The following is a 25,781-nucleotide window of genomic DNA, read 5'->3' as shown; positions in this document are numbered from 1 at the left end:
TATAATTGCTGAAAAGGTGTTGAATCATTAAAGTCTTTACAATAATTACCGCAATACCTTAGGCTTGTGCAAGGCTATACTGTTGCACAGCCTTGTACCACCGGCCTTGAGGCAAAGTATTGTGCTCAAGGGCAAGGTGAGAAAGCCCTCTAAAGTTTGATGCTTTATCCTTCCACTCAAAGTTGTTAGTTGCGGCTCAGAGATCCTTTGATTTGAAGCTTTCTTTTTTTTTAACCTTTAGGTTACGGGTTCACTTCTCTAGAGACAACCTCTTACTAAACCTACTTTTAAACATACTTTCAGATAGAAGTTGCATGGGTTACTGAAAAAACAAATTGCTCCCATAAATTAAATCTGTGTTTGCTTTTTTAGGTAAGCCGATAAACTAGAGTGATCATGATAGATAGAAAATCACTGCAAGTTTACACAAGTAGCCAATGGTTTCCTGCTTAGGAGGACATGTCATCCTAATAGCCTACTGCTCATCTGGCTGCAAAGCAAATGTTAGAATGATGTACGAAAAAGAGTGAGATAGGCCCTTTACTTTTGACATGCATAGCAAGCACGGGGAGTCCATGAAGGCACAGTTGAAATAATGATCATGGTTATTTCAGGGCTAATTGCCTTGTATATTTTCCCTTTTCTTGCTCCATCTTCTGTCTTTTCTTTCTCTCTGCCTTTTTTTTTCCCCTCAGGGGTCACAGAGATGTTTTCATTCCACCCTCTTATGAGGTGTAGGGACTTTCACTTGGAAAAGGAATTTGCAGAGATGTTGCAGACAAGGTGTGAGTGTGACTGTAAGAAAAAAAAAAGTGCTGACACTGCACTGAGTGAGCTGCCACTAACGTCTACCTGTAGTCGCATTTCTAGAGGATGATGAGGGATTGTGGGGAAGAATCTTTGCAGAGAGGTTCTCTCTAGAGTCAGCAGGGAGTCATTCATCTTCATCGCTCTCTGAGATAATAACTGCTCTCCCAATAAAGCCACTCTCACTCAGTGTGTTTTCATCAGTGTATTATACTATATGCTATTCTATTTTTAATTCCTCGTCCTAACATATCTTCTTAGAACCTTCCTCTTCTCCACAATGGTTCCAGCATCACTCTTTTTTCCTGTTTGTTCTGGCTCACCTTGCAGTCATCACTCTTCCTACCCCTCCTTTGCTGCTACTTTTTCCTCTCTTCCTCCATCCTTCCTTCCTACCCTCTGGCAGCCTGTGTTGGTGCGATGCAGGTTGCGAGAGCCAAGGATACATGTGGTTCGGGGTAGGAGGTGGGGGACCTGGGGTTTGGGCCCTCTGGCAAAGACAACAAGTCCTGCAGTTGCCTGATGTCTGCCTCTACCCACAGATCTGTCCCCTAGATACTTCACACTTTCTCCCAAAATACATCTCTGAATCATTCCTTCTTTCCATTCCTCTTTCTCTCCCCACAGCCTCTCGCAGAATCTCATACTTTCCTCCTTAACCTGAAATGGAAACCAGTGCACTAAAGTGCTTAAATAAACAGTTTGTCTATATGGTAAAAAAGAGAGTAAGATGTTTCCTCTGTGTTTTATTTGAATGTACAGCTAAAAATAATATAACTCTAGGCCACTTTCCAGGATTCAAAACTGTTACCATCATTATAACATAAAACTAATATTATGTAAAGAACTCAAAGTAGTCTCTGATCTATAACCTTTCAATATATCTATTTAAACAGAGCATTTAATAAAGAAAAAAGTACAGCCTTGAGGATAGAAAGTGCAAAATGATGATGCAATTATTTTAGTATTATGGCTTGTAATCTTACTGAGCATGATAAGGGAAACAAAATTACTAATTTGTTTCCTCAAATTACCATTAATCCTCTTATATTAATAATCTGTGCTCTCGAATAACTAAATCCTGCTCCTCAAAATTCTTATTCAACTCCCTTAAATGAATAGCTTAGTTATTGCTACTGTTTGCACTGAAGTTGCAGCTTGTCGTGGTTAGTCTGGTCACTTTAGGGAAAAGAGGGGAAACACCTAGGTCTTAGTGTTGAGGTGCCCTCAAATGACTTTATTCATGGTGCCTAATCTGTGGCATTAAATACAAAGATTCTGAACTAAATAAAAAAGATCTATCAAATCAATACAGGAGAGAGAGCATAAATGTAGTGACCTGATAGCACAATTTAGTCATTTGAGGACAAGAATGATTCATTTCAGGGAACAAATTAATAATTTGTGCACGCAAATTCCTTATTTTGTTCCCTGAAATAAGTATATCCTACCCTAAAATTAATATTTTATTAGAGAGGAATTATTAATTCAAGGTTCTAAATTAGTCATGTTAAGGAACAAATATTAAAACTTTCTACTCTGCTACCTGTCAGATTCCCTATGAGTTAGTCTGGAGAATAGTTAAACCCCATAATTCAATCCAGTCGTTGGTTTAGAGTTGGGAGCATCCTGCTTCGACCCAGTGTTAAAACCTGTCATTGACTTCTCTTCGTACCATAAAAGCAAAACAAAAGGCCACACCCCCTGCTGAGCATCGAGGTGTGTGTGTGTTTGTGTGTGTTTTTATATCCACGTGTTGGCATTTATGCTAAAACTATACCTCCTACACCTTCCATCTCTTCAATGCGAGAGAGCTGTTAAACCGGCCTTTCCATCCTGTGTCTTTACATCTTGATTTCTTTTTTACTTTTGCCCCACAAACTGCCTTTAAATCCCTTTGAATGTGTGTGTGTGTGTGTGTGTGTGTGTGTGTGTGTGCATGTGTGTACATGTGGTGGGAGGGTTCAGCAAAGAAGACTCATGGGAAGAATGGAGAGAGAGACAGAGAGAGAGAAAGAAAGCAAAAGAAAGAGAGAGCAGGTACTCTCAGTAGACACTGTGGACCGTTTTGAAAGGAGATGTTTGATTTCCTTTGAAATCGCCTGTGCGAGGCCCACTGCCATGTTGTGGTCTTTAAACATTCTGCGTTGAGGGTGCCGTCAGGTCTGGGCCCCCTTCCTGTGTTTGGTCTTTTCTATGTCTGCCTACCTGTCTGTTTGGCTGGCTGGGTGTAAGGAGGGGCACTGGTAAGGACTGTGGGGGACTCTCTGAGGGAAAGTGGGAAGGTGTGAGGGGGAAACTGGAGAGGAGTGCTGAGAAGTAAATGGAGCGTGGGTGAGGAAGGATGGTAGCTGGTAAAGTTAACCCCACTCAGGTGAGAAGAAGGTGGAATATCGTGTATAAAAGGTGCACGGGTACCAACAATATGTATTTTACGTCTAATTAAACTAAAGAAAAACATTCAAATTCAAACTGTGAGGTGCTACTCATGACTAAAAATATCTCCTTGCTATCAGTATATAGTACACATGCAGTACCTTGTCAATACAATCCTGCTGACTTAGTAAGTGCACCAGTGTAAGCATACCGAAGACAGTGTGTGTGTGTGTGTGTGTGTGAGTGTGTGTGTAGACATGCAGAAAGTGGTGAATGCTGTCAACATTGCTTAGCAGTTGTAACACCTTTACGGCCTCACGAACACTTGTTAGAATAGACAGATGAGTGTGTGCAGGTGGCGTGTGTGTGTGTGTGTGTGTGTGCGCTCACTCTTTCTCTGGCTCTTTGGATCTTCTCACGGTCACCGTGCAGGTTGGAAAGAATCTCCTGACCCACTTGTTCTGTAAGAGAAGCAGACGCAGTGTGAGCAGAGATGTGTCTCACATTTACAAAATGAAAATGTCAAAATGTTGGGACCGATAATAAAATTCATGAATCGAAAAAAAAAGAAAAAAGAAAAGTAAAGAAAGAATGGAAAATTGTCACTTGTACACTTGCAAAGATGTCATATCCATCCATTCTTGGAATATCTCTAACATTAAGAGTGGCCTCTAATGATTTGTTGTCCCTTTTAGACAAGTCATGTCAAGTCAAGTGTATAAAACACTTTTTTTTTTTTTGCTTTTCTGTCTCCTTCAGCTATGTCTCAGTGGAAATATTGTGAAATGAATGTGTGTGTTGTTTATACCTGGATTCACTCAGTGAGTCTTTTTAATGGAAACCGTATTGTGTATGTCATTGTGCACAATTTTGTACACAAAGTTTACAGTGTGTCAGGTGGGCAGACAGTAGAATATTATAGCTATGGGAAATGTTTTTTTTCTTTTTAAAACCTTCTCAAAATGATGAGATAAATAGACATGAAGTTCTAGGCAACAATACCCCAGCATCCAGCCTGCCAGTGGGGTCCACTCAGCCAATGTAATATTCATTAAGCCATTCTTTTTTAAATGCCTCACGTCAGTTGTAGATGTAAACACATTAACGCACAGTTATAAAACATCCCCAACAAGGCACCTGACAAGCTTGTCAGTGGTCACTGTCATTTTCCTGTCTCTTGGGTTGGGGATGAGAAAAGAAAGCTTTAAAAAAAAAAAAAAAAAAAAAGGAATCAAATAAGCTGCCCCCCCATCATCCCCAAAAAAAAAAAAACAGTGCTGCCATCAATGTAACCATACTGCTACAGCATTAGCGTTTAAAAATGAGAGAGGTAGACGATGAATCGGGGGGGAAAAAAAGGAAAAGAAGTGAAGAATCTTTGCATGGATCAAAGACGGGCTTTCAAGCACACCAAACAAATCCGGAATAAACAACGCAGTTGCTGACTGTATTACACTACACAGGTGCCGCACACCAAAGGGCCCACGTGCTGAGCGCCTGTTTGGGGGGAGTAGTGCAAAAATGGGCTACATCTGGCAGCTAAACAAGAGAAGAGAGAGGAATAGAGAGGAAAGATGGAGAGGGAGAGACAGAGAAAGGGGATGAGGGAAAAGTAGAAAAAAGAGAAAAGCACTGTCAAATGAACGACATTCGTCTCCCATTCATCCATTCTTTTTTACCCCCCCTACACTGTAACTGACTCGAATGTGTCTCTTCCTGCCTTCATTAATTTCTAATCTGGGACGAGACAGATTGAAGGATACCCAGATTAAACAGTGCAGTCAGACAGTCACATGTGACAAATAGGGCAGATTAAAAGACTGAGTGCAGGTATTAATAACCATAAAAATACAAGCCCTCCCCCGTCCCCGCTGGAGAAGAACAAGGGATAAACAGGAAGGGAGTTGTAGCGGAAATCTTCTGTTAAAAGAGACAAATAAGCACATCTATCCATCTCTGTCAGGGTTTAGGCTTTTTCTTTTAAATAAATGAGTGTGACAAGAACTGCAGCAGCAGAAGAGTTTTTTTGATGGCAAGTGCATTATTGGAAAGGTTTGCAATGTGCCAAAAGACGAATGAGGTGGTGGGAGAAAAGGCCTCTAATGATCTATTTGCAAGACAATCACGGTTGACATAAATGGTCCAGTGTGTAAGACTTGTGAGTATTTCTTTGCAAGAATTAAATATAATATTGATTAGTATGTTTTCGTTAGTGTATAATAACCTGAATGTATGAATCAATGTGTTTTTGTTTGTTCTTAAAATGAGCCCTTTATATCTACAGTAAGAGCGGGTCCTCTTCCATGGAGTCATTTTTGTACAGTAGCTCAGAACAGACAAACTCTAACTGATCTGGATATGGCCTTTATAAATTAATATGAATTTGGTAGCCAGAGTTTTTCCTACATGCTTGGCAGAAGAGGGTGAAGGGTGGGAGACTATTCATTTAGCAATCTGCGACATTTGAAGCAAATAAAGTTATAAAATCATGTTACTAATAACCTTGGTCAGTTGTTGAGTGCTGTAGAGAGAACAGTGGCAGTGCTTTCTAAAGAATGACATGACACCAAGGTTTACAGCAGAGCTCTGTAAATACAGACAACCACCTCTGCATGTTGTCTATACTGAGCGAACATACAGATGATCCATACATGAATGGTGACCCACATGTATCACCTGCTGAATAGAAATGAACAAATCATACAATTCTTTATACTTAAACTGAGATTGTTTTTATCCTTCCTTGTTAGAAGAGAGCTCCAATGCACAACCTTGATCACTACGAGAGCAGAGTCATTACACAAGATGGCCGATAATTTATTATATGTTAATAGAAGAAAAAGAAATTGTATGACAGTGAAGACACCCCAATGGCTGACAAAAGATTTCATCATAGCTTGTTAAAATAAACATTTTCCTTCGCTATGCGACCATTAAGGTCTCTCTCCAGTCGTCCAAAATCTCTCATCAATACTTTCTGGGTTTCCCCCACCCCACCGCAACACCTCCCGAGGGAATGTACGGTGTTTATTGTCTTTATCATGTATCTTTCCGTGCATTACTCATTCTCTGGCATGTATCTACATTTCCATTCATCTTATTTAAGTCTTTCTGTCCAGTGGTCTGTGTAAAACTTCATTAGTTACTGGGGGGTGGTGGAACTTGTTGGGCAACAAATGGCGCAAATTATTGAGTTAAAAACAAAATGAAAAGGTCGCTCAAGTAACAGAATACTCCCATAATGTGATATACCGATTCATCATCATGATGTGGACAAGGCTTCCACCCCGAAAACTGTCAACACCTGCGAAAGAAAATACAAAGAACTGGTCCCTGCAGTAATATTATCTTAGGTCATGTTGATGTGGGAATGTTTTTAGTCTTTATTGACCTTAAATTGCATCCTGTTGCATATGATTTAGCATTTTTAACATTCAGTTCATACATTATCTTTAATTGCACAAAACAAAATAAATGAGAGAGAGAGAAAAAAAATATTTTTAACATATAAATGTTGATAAAAACAAAGCAGGAGAGGAGAAATAATTTACTCTTAATGCCCCTGACTTGTTGCTCGTTAGTGTATAAAATATTCCCCTCCTGTTTAAACAGCTATTAACAATTTAAATAACCCTGGCCCAGAGGCCTTGCTCTGACTCACTTGTTAAAGATCCCCATCCCCCAAGGTCCATTTAACAAGCCCATTATTCCATTACATTACACTCACACCAGCACCAGAGAGCCTTAATTTAACTCATTCCTCTAATGTAACTGTAGAAAAGAATTAGTATAGGAAAGTTGAAGACATAAATTAGATTGGGAAATTGGGAAATAGCGTCTGGACCAGGAACAAGACACACTAGTGACATAGCTCTATTTTATCTCAGCTCAACACTTCACCGTTTTTGCTAATAATAATAATAAGGTGGACGGGAAAATATATTTACTGGACAATTAACTTTGCTAGTATATGCAGTAATGTAATCTGTAATGCTAACAAGCAAGCGCCATAAAACGAGCCAAACAGACTCAAACATTTCTGTCTGCTCTGACTCTTTACAGTAATTGAGCCGCGACAACTGGTCGATTAAAAGACAACTATATATATATTATCTATCTATATATTATTCATGGTTTAAGCTATTTCTCAAGCAAAAATGCCAAACTTTCCCAAGTTCAAGTCTACTTAATTATAAGGATGATGGTTTTCTTCTTAATAGTGAACTGTATATCTTTGTGTTGTGTACGGTTGGAGGAACAACAAAAGCAATTTGAGGAAATTCTTTTAGACTCAAGCTAAATTTTTTACTATTTTCTGGCATTTTACAGAGCAAGGAATCAACAGCAGATTAATTGATAATGATAATAATCTGATTCTAATTCACTTGTCAGATGTTGTAAAGAAAATCCTCAAGTATTCATTTATAAATCAGAGTAAAATGTAAAAAAAAACCTTTCTATTTCCGCCCAGCCTGGCACAAGGCAATACACCTCCGAAAGCCTATTCTGGCACCATCCAAACCTCCACAGTCTTCAACTTTCTCCAGTTCATGGACACATTTAATTGGAGGCATCATCTATTTTACAGGAACTGTTTCTGAGCAGTTACACACTGTCTAAGGGCTCTGTCTCTCTTTCTGTGTTACATTTTTTTTTTAAGCCTGCTCCCTCCGTCCCCAGAGCTGAAAGGGTACAAGACCTGACAGTGGTGTGCTCTGAGGCTCAGCACAGCTCCTTTTCATTAAGCAGTTGAGACCACTTTTTGAAGGTTACCACACACACTTGTTTCCGGACACAAGCCACACACTCCAACAAACGGGGTATGGAAACCCATGGGAGGGTTGAGGGGAAGTAAGGAGGAGCCTGATAAATGTTAGACCATACATTTTCTTTCTCACAAGCTCTGTCTATCACTCACACACACACACACACTCACAAATAGACACAGATACACACCGATGCAGCAGTCAACTTATATGTCTGACTCCCACATGAATAAAGTTACCTGTCTTTGTACACTTCCAGAGAAGCTTTTTTAAGGACTTCTCAAGTCCTCAAACCGCCTAGTGACACACTTTCATCACCTCCATCAAAGTTGTACCCACACTGGGATGTATTTGTAATGCTGAGCCCACAGGCCATGAGGCTAGCGCCTATGCACTGAGCTATAGCACAAAATAAAGAGGTGCCAAGTACTAGGTCACAGGGGGACATGTTGTATCTGGAGGAACTGCTACTTTGCAAGATCGGCAAGAAAGGACTTTAGAGTTGATGCACTGTCCTCAAAATTTTGACGTTTCCACCCTGTGTTTGACACTGATTCTTCTTTAACGGGACACTGTACACTGTACTGAGCCTTACATAGTAGAGGAGGCTCTGGTCTGTTCTTGCAAAAGTCTAAGCAGTTAAAAAGCCCAAACAACTAATATTCTGGGCAGGCAGAAGCAGGGCCATAACAGTCCATCCTGACTTAGCCCATGCATCGGCGCTTCCCTTTGCATGTGCATGAGTGGTGGTGGGCAGTCAGGGTGGATTTCTGAGGCCTTTCTTCACTCCGCCAGCCTCTGTTTTATTCATCGCCTGCGCCCTGACCCTGCAGAGCTCCTGTTCTGACAAATCACTTCTGATTAAGACAGATCTCTGTTAGTGAGCCACTCAACTTGGCCTATTCATCATTCCATAGAAAATATCCCTCTCTCCTCCCCCATGCCTCCTCCTCTCGGCTCGTTTGCCTGTCCGTCAGACCGAAGCGAGCCGCAAAAGAAATTTCCGCTGCTGTTTTAAATGGCTGATTATAGACAATTGGTGGATGGAGAGACGTAAGACCGTCTTATGGGTGATAAGACGCAAGTTTAATGGGTATAAATGACCGGGCCTGCAGGAGAGCAGCTGGTAATAGAACCATTTGTTTAAAGCTGAACTGGGGTGGAGAGAATTGAAAGCTGCATTTTCCTTCTATTTGAGCTCCCCCTCCTCTTTTCCCTTCACCTCAGCCTCAAAGTCAAATTGTCAGATCACCAGATTTACATTTCTTTTAAAAAGCAAAGTCTCCTTCACTCTCATTCAATGAGAATTGATGAGGCTTGGAAAGGAATAGTTTGTTTTACGTTTATGAAATTACCCAAACCTACATGCACCTGTGGACGAAGCTGCAGACACTCTGACATGGACACTCGTATATTACATTTCTTTCCATTGGTTAGTGACAATGTAAACAAACTTTTGACTGTAAGCGTATTTACCAATACAATCAGACGTCTAAGAGAATTCATATGCAAAGTAATGCCTTAATAAACTACAGAAAACTCCCTATACTGTGCTAAGGAATCTAGACAGCCACAAAGGTATTGTGTTAAAAATTTCTAACAAACCAGATTAAATTAACCTGAACGACAACCCTTCTGGTGGCAGAGGGCTGAGAAGCAGGAGGGGTGAGTGGAGAATGAGGGTTCCTACGAGTAAATTGCCTGGACTTAATCAACCAGCCTTACTGAACCATCCAAATGAAAACTAATGGACTTGGGTGCTTGCTGTGATTGCCCCACATGCAACAATGTGTGGGCAGGAGCATTGCTTTCTGAGGTCTTCAATTAAAAACCAGGGAATTTCTACAGACGGCTGGTCAGCCCATACACCTATTCTACGTGTATCCCAATTGGTCAATTGTGAAGCTCAATCAGAGCGGACTTATTAATTCCATTTCCAGTCCTGGGAAAATTATTTTTTATGTGTTGATTAAACTTGGTCAAAATCGTAAAAAATGTATGAAGTGAAGAATTAAAAGTCATATTCGAATGAGCTAATTTGTGTATGCATTATTCATAGTGCTGACATTTGTGTCACACAATTGTGCTGGCCACACTGCATGTAAAATATAAAAAAAAAAAAAATAGTGCATGAATAAAAAAAACAAAACAAACACCAGTACATCAAACTTTATTCGAACACAGTCCGCCTAAATAATAAAACCAGAGTTTAAGTACTTTAGTCTGCAACCTAAATTAATTTGATCTTATTATCAGCTGAGTAGCTGTATAAATGGTTGTGCCATAGTATATGGGCAAAACATAATGACCATATCTAAGCTTAAGGTCAGAGTTATACAAAGACCTTGGCAAAGGCTAATAGAAACACATTCTGTTGGATTTGGAAAACAAACACATCGAGCAAAAGAAAGAGAAAAGTTTGCAAATTTGTCAGAAACGGACTCAGACAGAGATGTATGAAGGAGGAGGGTTAAACTCGACGCTCCTCTGGTTCGTTTTCAACAGTTTAGGAGCGTTAATCATCACATTACAGTTGATTAAAGAGTTTTACGTCTCTAATCAGAACGTTGACAGGCAGATCAAAGAGCGAAACACAAATTTCTTGCCTTTTAATTATCTGTACAACACCACACCTCGGGCAGCTCTTCCCTGCCTATCTCCTCAAACTCAGCGAAAGACTCCGAAAGGAGATCTAACACTCTACAACAGTTCATTATCCAATAAAACGGGAGATGGGGGGAGAGAAAATACACACACAAATACACACAGCCGCACACAAAGCTTTAAGGCTTTATGATTAGCGAAGACCTGGGGGAGGCCTGCAGTCTTCTTTATTAACATGTCCCGAATTGGAACACCTTAATTATGTTTGTCAAAATCGGACTTGGCGTCAAGCTCATTTGCATGTTTTGACAGGGCCTGTTGGGAGCCTCTCTCTATTTTTCTTCAGAGTGCTAGGAGTATTTAGCACTTCTCAACACCTACTGATAATAGGTTTTTGTTGCTAAATGAATGGAATAACTTGTTAAATGTGCTTGTTGTATTCGCCCACCCAGCCCCTACGGTTTGTGAGTTAAAGTTAGAACCGATGCAAACACTGAGTGAAGTACACACAAAGGAGCCTCTAGACTGTCTTGATCAATGCTTGATCACCACGCTTGTTCAAACTGATGAGGATGTGACGCCTTCCGCAGCCTGACTGTTCCCAGCTGTTCCCTGTCAAGTGGTTTAGACATGAAAAAACTGTACGACTTTTAGAAAAGATTTGGCAACGCTTTGGAGGTTCGCAAAAGTCCAACATGTTCCTTAGCACATTCGGCGCTACAACAGATTGCTACCTGACTCGTGATCGCATCCTATTTGAATATAAGAAAGCACATAAGAAAGCAATAGACCATTCTGTCCCTTCCCCCATTAAGAGCTCACTAAATGAATCCTCGTTACGTTGATGATATGTAAAACAAGCATGGTCGAAAACAAACAAACAATCTGCGGGGACACAGGACTGTCGGCAGCAATTTAGCAATGGAGAAAAAGGAGGGCATGAAAGCGACACATCAAACATTAGCCTGAATGGAAGGCGCAGGCCATTAGAAGTGGTTGCACTGACAGGATCTGACAGTTGGAAACACTTAAAGATTATTTTCCTCAAACTTCGAATTCATTAATACTCATGAGCTGAGAAAGGGCTCCCAAAACACAGCAAAAGAGGGGAGAGATGGTGTTGAAGCTGGCTGTAGAGTGACAGGTTGTACCACGGAGACCAGTTCAACCTCTGTGAATGAAGCTCATGTTCATGGTACCAATTAGCATGGTAACTAGTTTCCTGGTTACATCTGTTCCGCTTCATCTCTTAGGGACATTTTATTTTGGAATATAAAGCCTAGATTGCTTCTATTTTTTTCTTTATGACTCAGTACATCAAATAATGCAAACTAATGACTGATCTCCGAAAGAAAAAAAGAAACGGATAAACCTCAAGAGCTAATGTAAACTGAGCTAATTTAACAAAACTGTCTTGTGAAAGAAATGTTCACATGAAATGAAAATACGTAGATTATTGTCAACCTGATTTGAACACTCTAAAGCTCACTCATCGCACTGATCTAATGATCAATAGATCTTTTAACGATCTTGAGAATGGTTGTTTCTCCAGTAGAAGAACCTCTGATGGGACCAAAACGTTCCGACACTCACACAAATAGCTTCTCAATATTCCCAGGGTGAGAGCAATATTAATGACAATTAACAAGGTATCTACTGTATGTGAGCTAACTTGCAACTCATGTCCTTGATTTGAGCAATTATTTGTCTGTTAATTAAACACAATATTGTCACAGTTTCTTTGTGCAAACATTTGTAAGCACGTAATCGAATCTAACACTTACGATGTACAATTTAAAAGACATTTTTGGTGAAGAAGTGGTTCAATAGATTAATTAATTAAATGGTTAAATAGATTTATACTGAAAAAAAGTTTAAATACGTTGGAGTGTTTCTGCATCATAAGAATGATAAACAAAACTACACAATAACATAATAAGTTGAAGGCAGAAAGGATTATTCAACTTTCTTGATGACTGACACACACACATATATATTTTCTTGTATTACAACTTAATGTCAATATTTTATGCTTGTATTGATGGCATGCGTTTCACTCCTTCACTGCAACAGGCATAGTTGCTCTATTATTCACACATGATAAATCAAATTCTCTTTAGCAATAAGGTGCTCTGACAATTTCTTTTGAGCAAGCAACAGTTGGAGCCTGTTATCCGAACACTGCGTCATTGTGTCTGCTCTGACGGACAGCACAAACAGAAGTTTGTGTTTTACTTTAGGGTAACACCATCACACTTCCCTGCTCTGGTAAAAGGAAAATAATACTGCTATTATAAGGGGAATATGAGGCACAGAGAGGACTCACAAGAGAGAGACACATCATGCGCCTCATTTAACAATGACCGGGGCCACAGAGTTGAAGGCAGATTATTGTCAGCTTCCAGTGTGAATAAACACAACATGGCACGGCATGTCAGGGCACGTCAAAGGTCTTGCGTACAGTATACATTGTTTATTCGAGATTACTTATTGTGAACAGTCTTTACAGTTTCAATAATTCAATCCTTTAAGTATTCTCTTTGAAAGCATCATTGGAAGTTGATGGAAATTCTGAACAGACGTCTTCACCTACAACATATCTGTGACGTACAACAGCTATGACTGTTCAAGGGGTTCATAACATTGGAAAGTGGAAAGAAACTACAAACCTCAATAAATTCCTTTAATACTGGTTCTACGAAACACACTGGCTGCATACTGCATTACGTGAAATCCAGAACCAAATACAGAAAGAAGACTACGGTATATCCAGAATCTCCCAACCAGCAGACATCGAGGGAACAACAGATTCCTGGATTTGTCCGTTAACTGACATAAATGTAATATAACACTCTGCACCACTGCTGGGGTGACATGGTGTCTCCTACTCCTCATCGTGAACTGAAGCAGGCTTAACTGAATACCCAACACGGCTGCTGCCATCCTCCACACTAATGAAGCATATCTAAGTTTTAAGACATGGCAGAACTAATTTAATCTACCTTCTAAGAGACCTCCGCACCATCAAATTAATTATTCATAAAGGACATGATATTATAACTCAATTGTCAACTCCGCTGCTGGCCCTTTTTCTTAACCTTCTCCTGCCTGTCGCTCTCTTTTGTCTTGGACTTTTTCTTTTATTGCCAGTCCTTCGTTTTTAATCTATAACTGAGCAATACACATTGTCATTGTTGCTGCAGAACAAAATTGCTTTTTTTTGTTTTATTTTTGAAGTTTGCCGATGAAGGTGACAATAGGGTGAGTTTCTTTCCCTGTGGATTTCTACGGCATGCTGAGCTGGGTATAGCTTCAACCATAGAGAAAAAAAGAAAGCCACAATAGAGTCATCAAGTCTGTAATAACACAACCTTAGATACATTTTATGTTCCTCTCATGAATAATGTATGCCATCTGGCAAAGCTAATCTTGCCATAACGTTGCTTAGACAGGTTGGCCACCAGGAGGTGGGACAAAATTTCTTTTACACACAGTGGTTCTTTTAGCCAGGTGTCATTTTCTCTTCAGGGGTAGGACGATGGTATGTGACCCTGTCATGACTGACAGGAACAGCAGTAGGCAGGCAGGGCTACAACACCCTATAGTGAGAAACTAATACTAATATGCTGATTCCTCACATAAGTATGTGGATCCTCTGTGCAAATCAGCATGTGGTCCTCATAACCAGGCAGCCGAAATGGAAAAAAAAAAAACCAACAAGAACTTCAGTGCTTGCAATATATTTACTGTGACAGAGTAGGCACAGGACACTTATAATACCTTATGGCAGGGCTCATATACACATGTTTTTATCATTTGAGAGTACTTAAAAACTGTACACTGTCCACTCTAAACCTAACAGTGCAGCATACAAATCATATGTAGGCAGCCTCAAGGTATTATATAAATGTACATTTAGGAATTTTGGGCCACTAGGGGGCAGAAAGAAAATCTTAGTTCTCATTGCAGTTAATTTGTCAGCCAAGTAGATGTCCAACAGACACAGACCTACATTAACATCCCTGCACATACTGATTCTGGGCACGTGTCCACCAAGAATTAAAGTTGAAGGCTTGGTTTATCTGCTTGTTTGACAGAAATAGTTACCTTCACTTTTATATGAGGAATGGATGTCAGCAGCGAGACTCAACAATTCAGTCTATGTGCAGGCGAAGAGAACAAAAACAATGAGTTATCTAATTCAGTGTTGATGAAGAAATATTGCTGATTGCATTGTTAAAAGGAATCCGTTGGAGTATTTGTCCACTAATAGTACTATGTAGCAATGATATTTATGTTCATGTTACTCGGCAGATCGCCAACTGTTGGCCGTTTACGCTCAAAGAAACATAGCAAAGTGTCAACAAAGGCAAAGAAGTACCAAAGTATGTAAACTTTGCAGGATTTGAAACATTAAAGAAAAACAGCTCTCAAGTTTTTTATGAGGAAGGAAATACATTGAACATGTTTGTTAGACCTCAAGGACACACACCATGTATTTTGGTGACAAACTGTGAATGTAAACTTTTGTTCACAAGAAAACACACAGGGCACCTTTAACTTGAATAGATGAGTCAATTTTATGAAACTACTGACATCTTTTAAAAGTGCACCAACAACTACAGTACTAGACACTATTTTGTTAGTCTGCATGGAAATATTTATGGCATATAATGGAAATGAGCACACTCTAAGTTTGACAGCTCTAATTTAAGGTCATCTCTTGTGCAGTATGAAAAATAGAAGCAGACCTCATCTAATAAAATAACTTTCCTTCGACAACTTCAACAGGAACAAACAAATTAGATTACAATTCAGTGTGTCCTTTGACTGAAGAAATGTATCCCAAGGTTCTCAGGTGGTTTTTATTTAGTAAAATCTCTCATTTTAGTGGGTTGTCAAAAGCCATTACTCATAAGGTTAAGGCTGAATACAAGAATAGGAAATTCAAAAGTGAACAGTGAATATTTTTGAAATAAAATGTCAATTCTGGACTCCTATCAAATATTAATAGCTTTATAGATGCATATGTAAGGTTTCCTAGGTTTGTCAATAATGGAATAAGAAAAGAAACTGAAAATCCATTGTCAGTAGATCCCAAGCAAACATTATCGGCATGGGAGACAGGATATGATACAGTGCAGCTATTACAACTGCAATATGAGCCGTGACAGTGGGCAGCCTTTGCATGCTTTATCCCCTGATTGTAATTGAGGCCGACGCATGACAGCCCCCCATGTGCCCTCTCTGCAGTGGCCCAGGGCATAGGGCGTGCTGACAGAGGAGGCACCGGAGACAGTGGTACAGGGTCCTGGCCTGGCACGGCCATGGCATGGTACCCTTAGGGGCACTGACCCTCCCCCTCTCAACTCACCGCAACTTTTCGCTGCCTCACCTCTGTCACCAGGCATCTCGGAGGCTAACGAGAGGGCAGCCGAGACTGCTTAACAATTCCACCACATCCGTTGGCTGGATATGCAAGCAGCTCTTTTTTCCTCTCTTCCCTCAGTGTTCCTCCTCCCCCCTGCTCTAAGACCTTTGGTGAAATAAGTGTCAGGCTGGGGAGACAGGCACTCATCAACACTTTATACCTGGGAGGTATATTAATGCTGTGATGGTTTCCTGGAAGAGGGAAGAAAAAAAAAAAGCTTTGTCCTCATGGAGAGAGATAAAGGACAAAGCCTTGGACAACTTTTAAGGATGTTAACTTTGGCGGTGTTGATGTGGATATAATGTGAAAGGTATAAAAGCACGTCTCAGAAACAGAGACCGATCACAGGCATCGGAAATACTAATACATGATCATGTGTTTTAGAAAAAAAGAAGCTATATTTATATAAGGTTTCTCTTGATCAATAAGTTACTGAGATAGATAGGAATAACATGATGTTGGAGAGAGAGCAAGGGAGTTTCAGGAAAAGAACAAGCATGAAAGAAAGAGCAAGAAAACGCGTTAGTTTCTCTGTACAGATCCTCCCCACCAGGATCCAAGTTACAAATGAAACTTCACTTCCACAACAAGTGGAGCTGGAAGCCTACAGGGGCCTTCTGGTATCCAGTCGGAGATACATAATTAAAGGAACACGGAGAGGGAGCATGTTATTACCAATGTTTTCATTAGGCCAAGTTAACACATTGGTCTCCCCCAAGAGCTACAGACAACAGGCAAGGAAGTGGATAGGATGCTGCCTACTAGGGTCTAAAACTCTGTTCAAGAACTGTTCACATTAGTGCTGGTTCTGCAGCTTCCTATTCTGACCATAGCACTACTCTATAAAAACATTTAATTTTGACATCAGAAATATGAAAAAGCATGCACGGGCCTGCCTTTTTCATGATATTTTTACTCTTTTCCCCAACATCCAGGCTTAAATTAGCCAGGATTTTTAAGATCAGGGACTGTTTTTTAGGCTATGAAAAATGGATTAAATGAAGAGGAAGTCTGGCCTAATGAGCTCCCTGGGCTATGGAGCAGCAGGGACCATGAGGGGAAAGAAGGGAGACGAGGCAAGCCTTTGAGGAAGAAGGGGCCGCAGCCATGCCCAAAGTGTGCCAGCTTCTCCTCGCTTTAACGCCAATGGCACAGACGGCACCTGGGCAAAGCTTGGCCACCCTTGTCTTGTGCCAAAGGAGAAGAGAGGCAGAGCAGGAAGTTTGTGTTGAACCTGAAAAGTTCTTGTTTTTTATTTGAGGCACTTTTATATTTGTATTTTATATATTTTTTTTATTTTTGCTCATCGTTGAGTCCTTGAGAGGGGAAATGAAAAATGTGTTCTCTATTGTGTCAGCCTATATATGCCCTTAAAACTTTGTAGCAAACAAGCAAACAAGATAAACAAGTGTAAAAATTGTGTAAGAGTTGGGATGTTCAAATTAAAAAATACCCGCTATAGGCTCAACAGAACAGTGAGTAAAATGAGTCAAATACTCAATAAATGAACTTGTTAACAGTACAGAGACGCTCACTGATTTAGAGTCAAAGTGTACCTTAACTTTATGAACCTACTGTTATACGTTTATGTTTTCACCGGTATGTTTCATTACATTTTTCAGATATTCTTTCGAATCTGATTTTGGGTTGCGATGATCTAATCTCTCTTCTCTGATTAGCCTCACAACGTGGAATTTAGGTTACACTCCAGCTGTGAGTCATCCACAGCCTAGACACAACACTGCTGAAATTTTATTATTAATCGCCGTCAAAATATATCCTGTGTCACCCTGAATACAGACTGAATCTCACATTTATGGCAATGACAACCAGTCACTTAATTAGCATTTTCACAGCCACAGCTCTTTGGCTCCCTCATTTCAATGTGTGAGAGTATGTCACATATGGAAAATAAGTTAAGTAGGATTAAGGTAGACTGTTTCTAATTTATTATTTTTACTGTATATGTTTTAAACAATATACTCTTGAACACCTTGTAATATAATGCACTCCAATAAAATAGCACAAATAGCCTCAGAGATAACCATTATGTTTAAAGTGAAGAGAGTTGAATGAACATATTTGACATGTCTCAAGAAAAAAAGTAAACAATAAGAATATTATAACAAAAAAAATGAATTGAATTGGTTGTATTGTAGCACTGGAGCTTAAAGCACTGTCTATCTGTCTTATATGTAAGTAATGTTTATTCTTGAGTACAAATACATATTTTTCTTTAAATCTTTTGACATATAACAGTCATGCAACGACAAAGCAGTGCACTACATGACAATAAAACTAAATGGTAAATGAGTGCTGAATGGAGTGAGAAAATGTTGAAATGTTGCTGATAATAATCGTGTATGCTCCTTTATTATGTTTTCTATCAGAATTGCTTTTGACATAATCTTGGAATGTGTAATGCTTAGACTTTTGAGTTTTGGGTAAAGGTGATCATGACAGTGAAACGCCTTGGTCTACAGGACAGGACTCACCTTGTGGCAAAAATACTGAATCCCTGTTAGAAATGTGTGTTTAAATTATGAAAATGATCATTTTCTACCTTATAAGGTAGTTTAATAATAGTCTGTCATGTTTTCTTGTCATGAAAATGATTTGCATACTACAAGTTGTGTAAAAAAATAAAATAAAATAATATATATATATATATATATATATATTATATATCTATATCTATATTATATCTATATATATATATACACACATACACACACACACACAAGTCATATTATCACAGTTCATCCTTTCATTTATCACATACTGGCCAATTTGATTTGGCAAAGACACTAAACCAGGCAAGCTGCCAATGACCATGGGACACACCGGGACAGGCCTGGCCTTTATGCCCAAGGAATGTCAACAACTGTCCACAGCAGTGGAAAAGAAGGAGAGGTGGGGGACTATGGAGGGAGAAGAGAAAGGAAGGGGAGGAAGGATGAAGTAATTACACTGGCAGGTAGTTGCTCCTGGATGCCAGCCAAAATAAAGAAAGGGGGGAAGAAAAGAAAGAAAATAGGGGGAGACAAAGATCCTTTACTCACATTTAAGAGGTGCAAGTCAAAAAGAGCACAGAGGGAGACACACAGACAGCAGAGAACAACAGCTATGGGAGAGGACAGGAAGGGGTGGGGGGGTAGCTGGCACATTCTTCAGCTACTTTTCCTGACAGCGATTAGAACCTGTCAGAGCCTCTCAACCTGCCACTCCTCTGTGCTCATAGGAGGCCTGTCATTACAAATAGCCCAGATTAAAATACCACACTCCTGGGGCACAAGCCTTGACCCCCCAACTACCCCCACATTTGCCACATGTCTACCCACACAGTCACCCACCCTGTTGAAAGAGAGGGGAGGAGAGAGACAGAGCGAGGAACGCTGGCAAAGGTGAGAGATGTTAAAAAGAGACAGTCGATGAAGAGTAATTGGACTTTCAGTTAGGAATAGGTAGGCTGACTTTTAATAAAAAATAATATGGGGAGAAGAGTGAACAGCGAAAGAAAAAAAGGCAAAATGAAGCCAGAAAGAAATAGAAAAAGACAAAACAAAACAGATACACGATGAAATATGATACAGAATATATGTCTTAAATCCTACACTGAAATCTAGGATTAAATCCTACATGTGCTCTCCTGGGATCCCCTATGCATTCCTCCTACTAAGTATCGAGTATGTCTTCTACTGCTAACAACTGCTGACTGCTGTATTTTTTCCATGTATACGTTTTTGAATTTTTGTCAGACTTCTGTGTTAGTTAAACTTCATAAAACACCAGAGCAGAGAGCAATCAAGAACACACAGTTCCTAATCTATGAGTGCTGGATAGTTCTTCCACACTTGTACCACACCTGAGATATACAGCGAACCAGTTTGTTTAGGCTAATGGTAACAAAGCACTGAGAAGTGCTATAGGTTTTTCAGCTCAAGCCTTCTGTACGTGTCAACTTGTATTTCTGTATGAAGCAGACACATGCAAACAGAGAATAATGAGTCCAACGTGTCCCGGATCTATCTAGTGCCAACGTGAATCGTCTGTCCTGACACTGAAAAATGACCTATCTCAGCAAGATTTGGAGGGGGGCCGGTGTGTGTGACAGTCACCAGCACCGTGCTGACAGCCCAATAGAGTAGAGGAGGAAGGCATCATTAGGATCACACACACAAATATACAAATACACACATCAACGCACAAATATTCATGTACAGAATACTTGCATGCACTCCCTCAGACATTTGTGAAATTGTGTGCATGCCTGCTTGCACAGAAAAAAGAAAGAAAACATCTCTTGACTGATATCTTCTACCTCAAACAGAGCATGACGTCGTGGCCGCTGTCATGTCAGAGTGGCAAGAACACTGTTGCGGAGCCAGACAAGGCTAAACACAACTAAGACAGACAGGAAAAAACAGATTATATGACATACTACATTTTAGTTATACACAGCCTTAATATAAACATAAACACATGACTGAGCGTAATTCCACAGGGCATGACATAATAGAAAACACACATCACTGCCAGCACACTTTTATTAAAACTGATTAGCCTGAAATTACCTGACAGTCTTGCGAGCTAAAAACCGGTGGCCATATGGTGTCATAAAGAGAAGCACCTGCAGTGGGTAAGAAACCAATTTCAAAATCGGCATGAATACTTCTGGTGGCTCTAACAAACGAGAGAAATGAAAAATTAACCAACAGGGACTGATGCCAAATACATCAAATCAGATCCTGACCCCGAAACTCGTCTTTTATTTTTAACTCTAAATAGCAGCAAAATATTCTTTGATACACGGACAGCAGAAGACAGGCGTGACAACAACATTAGCTCACTGTGATGAATTTAAATGAGCAAACTTGGGGAGTATGACAGAGAAGAGGAGATGACAAGTGAATGATGTGCAATTAGGCTCATCGCTTGTTTAATTGTCCAAACAGGGGCTGAAGAGACAAACAACAGGGATAAAAGCAAATCTACCAGACAACTTTTTATGTAAATGCCTCTAGCCAATGTAAAATTACTGTGAGACCAACCAGTAAACTAAGTGAAAACTGAACTGCAGCTCGACCAAACCCGTTTTGAGACACCTTGTCTCAACAAGCACCTATTTAGTTAGAAATATTTTAATGTCTCAAATGAATTTTAGTGAGGCTGCAGTCTGTTTTTTATTTTTGCCAGAACCGTGAGAAACTTGGATTTCTGTATGAGCTTTTTTTTTTTTTTTTTTTTTTTTTTAAAGAAATAGCTCGGGTTTCTATCCTGTTGGCTTGTTCTGTATTCCTCATTACAGAGGAGGAAGCATGGGGGTGAACAGAGGGAAGGAGGGATACAAGGAGGTGACAGAGAAAGACAGAGATCTCAGATGACATGTTGAGACATAAACAGCTGATAGTTATCTGTGCACCAAGCCCAGGTTATGTTGCTGTGAGTTAGGCTTGCAGCAATGATGTCTGAGATGGGGAAAAACAAAATCCCAAGACATTTTATGACAGACAACCTTCACTCTGCTGCAGAGTTGTCAAGTGGTCACAGCTAAGGAAGGGGTCATTTTGATCGCTGACTTTCAGCGAAACTTTTAGCATACTTAATTCGAAGAATGTGTCACATACTGTATATATTCTGTCATGTTTATGACTTTAAAAGACGGATTAAATTGCTTTAAAGCATTTGCTGGGAGTTGTTGTCTGAAATGTTCCACAAAGTGTAAAATAGTGGAGCTACTAAAACCCGAAAGTGGCATGACCTAAACAGAGGCGTGTCTCATTTTGCAAGTCAGATTACTTCAACACAGTAAGTTGAATTTCCACCAAGAGGTGGGAACACCGCAACACATCCTACACCCTCTTTTCTCCACTCAGGTCATGCTCTCCAAAAAAAAAGTACAAAAAAAAAAAGCCCCTCACCTAATTAAAATAACAAACAAAAAACCCTGCCTGCCAGCTGCACAGTATTCATACTGTATATCATACCTAGACGGTGCAAGCATATAATGTATAATGTATAGCCCACTCGCCCACCACATGTGAAAAATATGTACATATTCCAAAACAATGAGGTGGTACACAAGTGCAAGTGGCAACAGGAAGAGGGAAAGAGTGTGTGTGTGTGTGTGTATGTGTGCAGACAAACTCCTGATAGTGACCCCATACCTCATCTCCAGGGCATAAATAAACATGTGTGTGTGAGCGCGCTTGTGGATTATAATCAGAGAGAAAAGGGAATCAAATTTATTCTGCAGCTGTCATTAATATTTCAGGGCTGTTACTGTAGCCCATGTGAAAGAGCATGAATGATTAATTTAGACATCACCTCTGTCACAATCCCTTACCAGTCCTGGCCCGTGATGCACCTTTGAGAATAGTAAACAAAAGGTGGGCTCTCCTTCTTTTTTGTTGTGGTCTGGTTTGGGCTGTTCCTGTCTGGCAAGCATGAGGGGGTAAGGTGCTGCGTCGTGTTGTTGGACAAGTTGGCGTGTCTTTGGGGTTTGCCTGTGACATTCAAGTGTTACGTGAACAGCAGTTGCTAGGTGTGGGGAGACAGATCCACAACTGGAAGCAAAAGTTGTAGGAACTGTAGGATCACGCTTGAGTAAGAATTTATTCATGTGTGTATCTGGTTGTGGAGGATGGTGGTGGTGAAGGGTGCTTTCTTAGCTTCCTAACCCAACAAGGTATTGCGTTCTGATCCAAAGATGTTCAACTATGTTTGGGTAAACACATACTGGGACAAATGGTACAGAACTATTCCGGCCAATTCCAAAACCACTATTAATGCCCCCGTCTGTTTCTCACTGACAACAAAGCTCAACATAACAGCACTAACAGCGTAAACCAAACAAAACTGTTCAACCCATTAGTCTGCAAACCAGATACATCAATAGCCCAAACACCCTGACAGCCCCCAGGTTAACACCCTCATTGCAAGTCGATGGATGAGCATCTTAGCTGCTGATGGATGGGGAGGCATCCGCAAGGTCCTATCAAACTGACATGTGCCCCATACCTGTGTTTTTGATTTGTGTTTGGGCTTTGTGTGACGCTTGTCTGACAAGTGGAGATCACAAGGAGACAGGATCTATCTATCAGACCGCTGATGCTACTGCTGCCGTCTCCAGGGCCTGAGGGCGTGGTGCATACGTCTGTGTGTGTGCATGTGTCTGTGTGTATGAGAGAGTCAAAGTAAGTTTGTTAGTCTATATTTGTCTATCAGAAAACTATTGACTCTGGGTTTTTTTTTTTTTTTTTAGTGTGAGAGAGCAGGAGAGAGAGAGCGCATTTATAAGATTTATGCATGTTTTAGAATATTATATAGTAAGTAATAATGCACAAGTGTGCGTGTATATGTGTGGCTACCTGCTGAGCGGTGAGCCCAGAGGGGCAAAGCGAGGAAGGATGACACTGATGCGATGTGTTGGCATGTGCCCTCGGGTGGTTTTGGTGTGGTTGTCATTTTGTTGTTTTTCGTACAGCTCCCCCCTTCGTCGCACCCCGCATTATTCAAATAACGCGCTTCAAAGTTCCATAAATAAATAATGAATTCACAACTAGATGGATTGATGAACAGTGATGTAGAAGTATTTGGTTTTTTTGGGGGGGGTTCTTTCCACAGATTTCTTGTTGTTTGGACAAAGTCTTTGACAGGCACTTGTCCCTTGGGAGATTGAGCTTATCAGAAAAAGAAATGCTGGGTTAGAAGGATGCTGTCTCGCTGAGCTGTGTGTGTGTGAGTGAGTATGTGTGTGTGTGGAGGACTATTCTAATTCAAACCATGGCTTAGCTTTTTAGAAATAAATAAGTTCCACTCTGTAAAATAGTTATCTGGATAAACTGGCTGGGTCGGTCAATAACTTGAAAGAAACAACCAAGTGTGTCGAGAGGTCAGACTCAACAAGGGAGCAGACGGATACATTATACATAGTACACAATACAACGGAGTACAAAAACACACACTTCCTCTCTCTTTTTTATGTACACACACACGCATAAAAAAAAAACACACACACAACGGAAATTAACATGATAGAAGATAACATATGGGATCATAGAGTCATAGAGTCTGAACTTTTTTCTAACGCATATACATGTTACAACACCCCACCTCTATCTCTAAACAAATCTCCATAGCTTATGGGACCTAAGGAGGTCAACATGCATCTAAAACTTCCTTGTCTTTCCCCAGAAAAAAAACTGTGTGGGACTTGAAAGCAGCGGCAACTCGCTGTCTGTCTTCTCTATAGTTCCTAAAGCCAATGCAGATCAATACGCAGCCATACATACCACAACTGGAACAACTCCTGTCAAAGGTTACTCCTTTTTCTCTGTGTTTCTCTCTTCATTTTAGCAAGGGCGGAGGAGGATGAGGAGACAGAGAGAGAGAGAACGAACGAGAGGGGGAGAGAGAGGAGACGGCTGCGGAGAAGTGAGAGGAGAGCAAGAAAGATAAACCTAAAATGATCCCTCTCTATAGTTACGGAACTCTGTGCTAATGGGTTTTGACACATCGCCAGCAGGCCAAAGAGAGAGGGGGCTGGGGGTGAGTCGATAGTGGTGCGCGGCAGTGGCCAGAGGCTAGCAGCAGTGGCTAGGCCAAACCCCTGGTACTAGCATGGGCTGGGGGCCTGACCACTAATCATTAGAAAGTCAATGAGTCCTCTAGCGCTTGCAGCTACGCGAGCCTTCCCAGGGAGCCACACCACCTAGTGAGGGCCCTATTGTGAACATCCATGTGCACACAGAAACGCACTATAATGCTATATACACAGCATATCCTGCATATAAAAAGGTGTTGTGCACCAAAACACTCGATGTAAGCTTACATTGAAATATGGAGCACCAAAAAAAAAAAAGTCAGCCAGCTGTACTCTACATCTTTTGATACTGTGACTCTATTAATAAGCGCTGTCCCTTCTCCTGCCCTACACTGGACAAAGCCTCTCCTGAGACGCCACACAAACTGCTCCCAGGTCACATTGGGGCTCGGGCAGCTCACCTGGACCCCATGCATTTTTAAATGCCTCAAACTGATCCTGACACGCAGCTTCAGACAAGACTACTAAATGAGGCAGAGTTTCTCTAATTGGCAAAGACTTAATTTAAGTTGAAATTCAAGTTAACATAACTGTAAAAAGACATTCATATTAATAACAATATCATAAATATCAAATGTGTATTTCTGGGTCTAAAAACACATTTCTATGAGGTTAACTGTTATTTTAATGATATGAGTTAGGGGTTAAAGTTAGAATTAGACTGAATTAGGTTAGGCATGTATTTCTGATGGTTAGGACAATGGTTAAGGGTTTTTCAGATTGTAAAGTGGCAAGCTGCAGACTATTCATTCCACTGAGTGCCAAGCGGTGGTGGATTTGCTGCTGGAGTGGTTAACAAAGCCTCTGAACACAGCAGATGACCACATCCTGGTCCGAAAGGGCCTTAAATGATGCTAATGAAGGGTTTCCACAAGGATAGTATGACAAGTTGTGCCTGTGAAGGCATTATAAGTGTTTAAACTCAAGTTACTGTGGAGTTCTTGCATATAGTATGTCCAGAAATTTACTGGAAATATCATTTCGTTTACTTACTTGTTTTGTTGCAGGCGAAACATTTTAAAGTGTTAGTGAAATTGCATTTCCATTTTAATTCCATAATTTAATCAATAGATTAGAAGTAGTACTTGACTCTTAGTAGTTAACACTGGCGTCATTCAAATATCTAGATAATTACCATTACCTGTGCCTGTGTGTGTTAACTATATTTCATCTAAACATGTGGATCAAATTA

The 25,781-nt window shown here is 40.3% G+C and overlaps 1 protein-coding gene across 5 annotated transcripts in view; it reads right to left on the bottom strand.

The window, feature by feature from the left end:
• vti1a (vesicle transport through interaction with t-SNAREs 1A) overlaps positions 1-25,781 on the bottom strand; it is a 116,270-nt gene that overhangs the window by 37,890 nt on the left and 52,599 nt on the right. For all 5 annotated transcript variants that reach the window (XR_003463985.1, XM_019264777.2, XM_010747650.3 and 2 more), the window contains one exon: positions 3,574-3,644. Coding sequence is in view for 4 of the 5 variants with exons in the window: in XM_019264777.2 (XP_019120322.1) it covers positions 3,574-3,644 (71 nt within the window). In the remaining variant the exon portion in view is untranslated. The remainder of the gene's footprint in view (positions 1-3,573; positions 3,645-25,781) is intronic.

Source organism: Larimichthys crocea, chromosome XVI, assembly GCF_000972845.2.
Source record: "Larimichthys crocea isolate SSNF chromosome XVI, L_crocea_2.0, whole genome shotgun sequence".
Taxonomy (NCBI): Eukaryota; Metazoa; Chordata; class Actinopteri; family Sciaenidae; genus Larimichthys; species Larimichthys crocea.
The sequence above is the reverse complement of the archived record's forward strand: the minus strand, read 5'-3'. Positions and strand labels throughout refer to the sequence as shown.